The sequence below is a fragment of the Camelina sativa genome, chromosome 8, assembly GCF_000633955.1.
Source record: "Camelina sativa cultivar DH55 chromosome 8, Cs, whole genome shotgun sequence".
NCBI classification, from domain to species: Eukaryota; Viridiplantae; Streptophyta; class Magnoliopsida; order Brassicales; family Brassicaceae; genus Camelina; species Camelina sativa.
This window is the reverse complement of record NC_025692.1, coordinates 20,150,670-20,155,007: the sequence shown is the minus strand read 5'-3', so window position 1 is coordinate 20,155,007 and position 4,338 is coordinate 20,150,670. Positions and strand designations below refer to the sequence as shown.

The window sequence follows — 4,338 nt, the reverse complement described above, 5'->3', positions numbered from 1 at the left end:
ACCAACAACAACAACAACAAACACTTAAAAAATCAAAAATTAGTAGTAAAAGGATTTTTTTATTAACTCTACTTATTATCATCTGGTGCTTTGATCTTTCTCACTCAATGGATTCAGGGGGAAGAAGTAGGGTACATAGTAGTAGAAGGGTTCCTTCAATGGGAGTAGAAGGGGATGAAGAGTTTCAAGAAGAAGATGTGTGGTCAGTTCTGAGAGAAGGAGAAACTTCAGGTCTTGAAATGAAAATACCCAAAAGTCATTTCTCTTCCTCATCTTCTTCTTCATCTTCACCGTGGAAGATTCATAGAAGCAAGGACGTCTCAGGGGTGAAACAGTCATCGGCACCTATGAATGTCCCTGATTGGTCCAAGGTTTATGGTGGTGACTCAAAGAGCAGCAAGAAGAGTAGTCATTTGTGTTCTCATGGTGACGACGAAGATGATGATGGTTGCATGGTTCCTCCACATGAATGGGTTGCAAGAAAGCTAGCAAGAACACAGATCTCTTCTTTCTCTATGTGTGAAGGAGTTGGAAGAACACTTAAAGGAAGAGATCTAAGCAAAGTGAGAAACGCTGTCTTGTCAAAAACTGGTTTCTTGGAGTAAGTAGGATTATAATATCTCATCATCATCATCATCCATGTGCATGGAGGAGCATGAATCCCATAACTCTTGTTTAACATTATCATCAACATGAAAAACTCAACTTTATGGTATCCACATCATCATCATTATCAATGTCATTGTCGTCATCATCATGTGGGGATCACTATACCAAGAGTCTTTTGTTTAATTTTTTTTTCTTTATTATCGTTATTATTAATATTTCAATGTGTTATTTACAGTAGATAAGTATCATAGTAGTGATGATGATGATGACTTGTCAGCCCCATGCATGGGTCCCGTTTTATTTATCTTCTGTTGGTTTTTATTTTGTTTCTATTTGAAGCTTTTTTTTGGTATGATCTTTTAATTAGAGAGTCTAGAGAGAGGCATATCCTTTATAGTACCTTTAACTAGAGCCTCTTTGATTTCTTCACCATGTTTCGTGAAAGTTTTTGTATGATGTTATATATATAAACTATGTACCTCCTTTTGTCAACATTAGCTATATATGTCTATCATCTGATAATATATATCAATCGTAGAATGAGCACGTAGTTCCTTAGTAATTCATGTGTTTGACAAATCTACTAACAAAAAGTCATTAACTATGTCCAATTTTCAACCATATCATCAACCGATCGATCTACATCATAACTCTTCATCGAAGGTGTAAAGAGATATGCCACATCTAATTATATTTATGTCTTTCCCCAACTACATGTACTTACAACAAGAGCAACAGAAATTGGTATTGTCCAACATAAGAAATATGTTACTCACGAGAATAATGCGAGTTATAATAGTTTTTTTTGTTTTTGTTTACAATTAGACTTAAATATGCCATTAGTTACCAGTAACTTCTTTGTGGAATCTACTAGAGCAACTTCATATGTGGAACCGTGAGTTGTTTGGTCTCATGGAAAGATATTTATATGGTTTATAAGTTACGAAGCATATATATAACGTCGTTAATAATAAAATACGTTGGAGAGTTACTGATATCATCATCAGCTCATATAGTTGGTATAATGTATCAGCAGCTCATATAGTTGGACAGCTTTCTTTATATTTTCATGATTTATACTCACAGTGACAAACCCGTTGTCATCTGGAATGGGTAGGGTTGATTTATATAGACTCTTCTCTTCCACTTGATTTTGTTACAAGTCTAACCGTATCCAACTTCTTCACACGTGCCTTGCATTCTTTCTTGAGCTAATTCATTCCTATACGGTATAGTATACCTTCTTGTTCTGCAAAACGCAATAGACTCTTTATTCGCATCTTATTAGTATCTAAGAGTCTGAATGCATGGTAATATGTGTTTGATTTGATACCATATATTGTCGAGCTAAGCAGAAAACTAAATTTCATACTTTGAATTTTGGCCCAGTAATTTCCACACAAATATAAAATATAAATCACTCAAAAGAAAACAAAGACGAAGAGAGGGCTAATTGGAGAAGACATAACCTCGAATAAAAGGAAAAGAGGGATAATTGGTGATGTTGGAACAACTAAGTATTTGATAACCTAATTATAGAATTTTAAGATTTTGTAAGTATATATAAGTTTGAACTAAAATAGTTTATTAGCTTCCAAGAGTTGTAATTGGAGAAGATATATAAAACAAAAAAAAGAAGGCTAATTGGTGGTGATGCACAATCAAGTGTTCAAATACATTTTTTTTTAATGAAATATAACAATTTTGTAAATTATAATATGAACTAAAGTAGGTTTTTGTAATAATAAACTCGTCAAAACATTGTTATGCTCCTATAATCATATGCATTTCTTAGCTTTAGAAAGTCCGATATTGGAATTACAACGACATAATAGGAACATCCTCTATAAATATATATCTTGAAAATCCATACACATCAAGTTCTTTTCTTTAGAAAAAAAATAAACTCAGGAACTTCACCATTACCTGTTTGTAAAATGATATGGGAGAAAAAGAATTTTGGTTGCTGATATTTTCGTTAATAAAATGAAACGAAAAGAATTTGAGGTTAAATGCATATTCGTGGGCTTCTGAAAAGTGTGAGGTTCGTATCAAAAGTAATAATTGCATCTATATCATCATCATTTAACAAGAAAAAAAATGGTTAGAAATACAAACTTAACGTAGGCCTCGTACATGGACTGCACTTCATCTCTTTTTGTAGCAAATACTCATAATTTAATTTATTATTATTATTGTTATTTTAAATGTTGTTCATATGAGTCATATGACTGTTTGTATCAAAATTGTTGATTGTTTTTAGTGAATAATTATCCTAAGATATATTCAATAAATTTACATGATTTGGTATATTGATTTTTCAACATAATAGTCTTATATGTTGAAACAAATGTATGTAATAATGAACCTCTTACAAATGTGATAATATTTTTTTAGATTTACGTAACGTAAGAAATATTGACAAGATAATAAAAAAATAAAACGAATAAAGAAACATAATAATGCTGTAGAAAAGGATTTTACAAAAAGTAAACACTAAAAATAGTGAAATACAAGTATTCATTATTGATGACTAGCTACAAATGGCATTGAGGATCGACATAAGCAATTAAGAATAATATGATGTTTATGATAATAATTACAATTGTTATCCAAAATACTAAAATAACACACAAACAAAAATTTGGTTATAACATTATTTTTTCAACACAATCATTAACTAAAGTTTGAAAAATCAAAGTTTATAACTACAAAAATATAAAAAAAAAAAAAACTGCTTTGTGTTATTGTTATTACTTACCACATCACTCTTGAAATTAGTACGGAAGATGAAACTGTATAAAGTTTGACGGAAAATGATAGAAACTAGCTTGTGTATTTTTTTTTTTTTTGTCATCTTATATATGAGATGAACAAATATAGTATTATGTTAAAAGTTCAAACCATTTAATGGAAATCCATATTATTTTTTTACGACCAAAATAGAATTCTATATATGAGAATCAAGTAAAATTTAAAAAAAAAATCAAAGTTTATAACTACTATCATATTCCAAGGATAAAATAGCTAAGTGATTTGATATTTATTGTGGTATACTCAAAGATAATATAAGATAATCAAGTCAACAAATTTTTCTTCTTCTAAATAGGCTTTAACAGTCAAATTTCTTCATGACATAATCAGTTCTTTATTTACTTTATATTCTAATCTTTTAGACTAAAATATTTTAGATAAATTTTTTGTTTACGTAATTTTGACTAAATTAATAAATTTACACATGATTTGGATGGTTTAGTTATTAAAAGATTTCAACGATTGAACATATGGCCATGTAGTTTTATTATTTGATTTGAATTTAAATAAATGAAACTAAAAAAGTATATCCCTTAAAATTTTCCAATAAGTAGATGCCGGTTAAGAACAAAGGTTTAGGGAATTGTTCTCTTGTATTATTCATCTCTTTTATATGATACGACATATATATAGGAATACATATTAGGGTTTAGGGTTTATACTAATGGGCCGATAATGGGCATCCATATAATACAATATATTTATAACACTCCCCTTGGATGACCATAATAAAAACCTTACCCGGAAAACCAGTGGGAAAAACCATGGTTAAGGGAAAAAGAGTGCAACGCGCTTTTACTCCCCCTCATGAGTACATCACTTGAAATCTTCGAGATGACCAACAATATGATGAAGTAGCTTCTTAAAAGTAGTGGTTGGAAACGCCTTGGTAAATGGTTCGCCAAATCTTCACTT

General features: G+C 30.2%; 1 protein-coding gene across 1 annotated transcript; it reads left to right on the top strand.

Moving 5' to 3' along the window:
* LOC104707610 lies at window positions 1-794 on the top strand. Its single transcript, XM_010423986.1, has one exon. It carries the CDS (start codon window positions 108-110, stop codon window positions 603-605), a length of 498 nt encoding a protein of 165 aa, XP_010422288.1. The 5' UTR covers window positions 1-107; the 3' UTR covers window positions 606-794.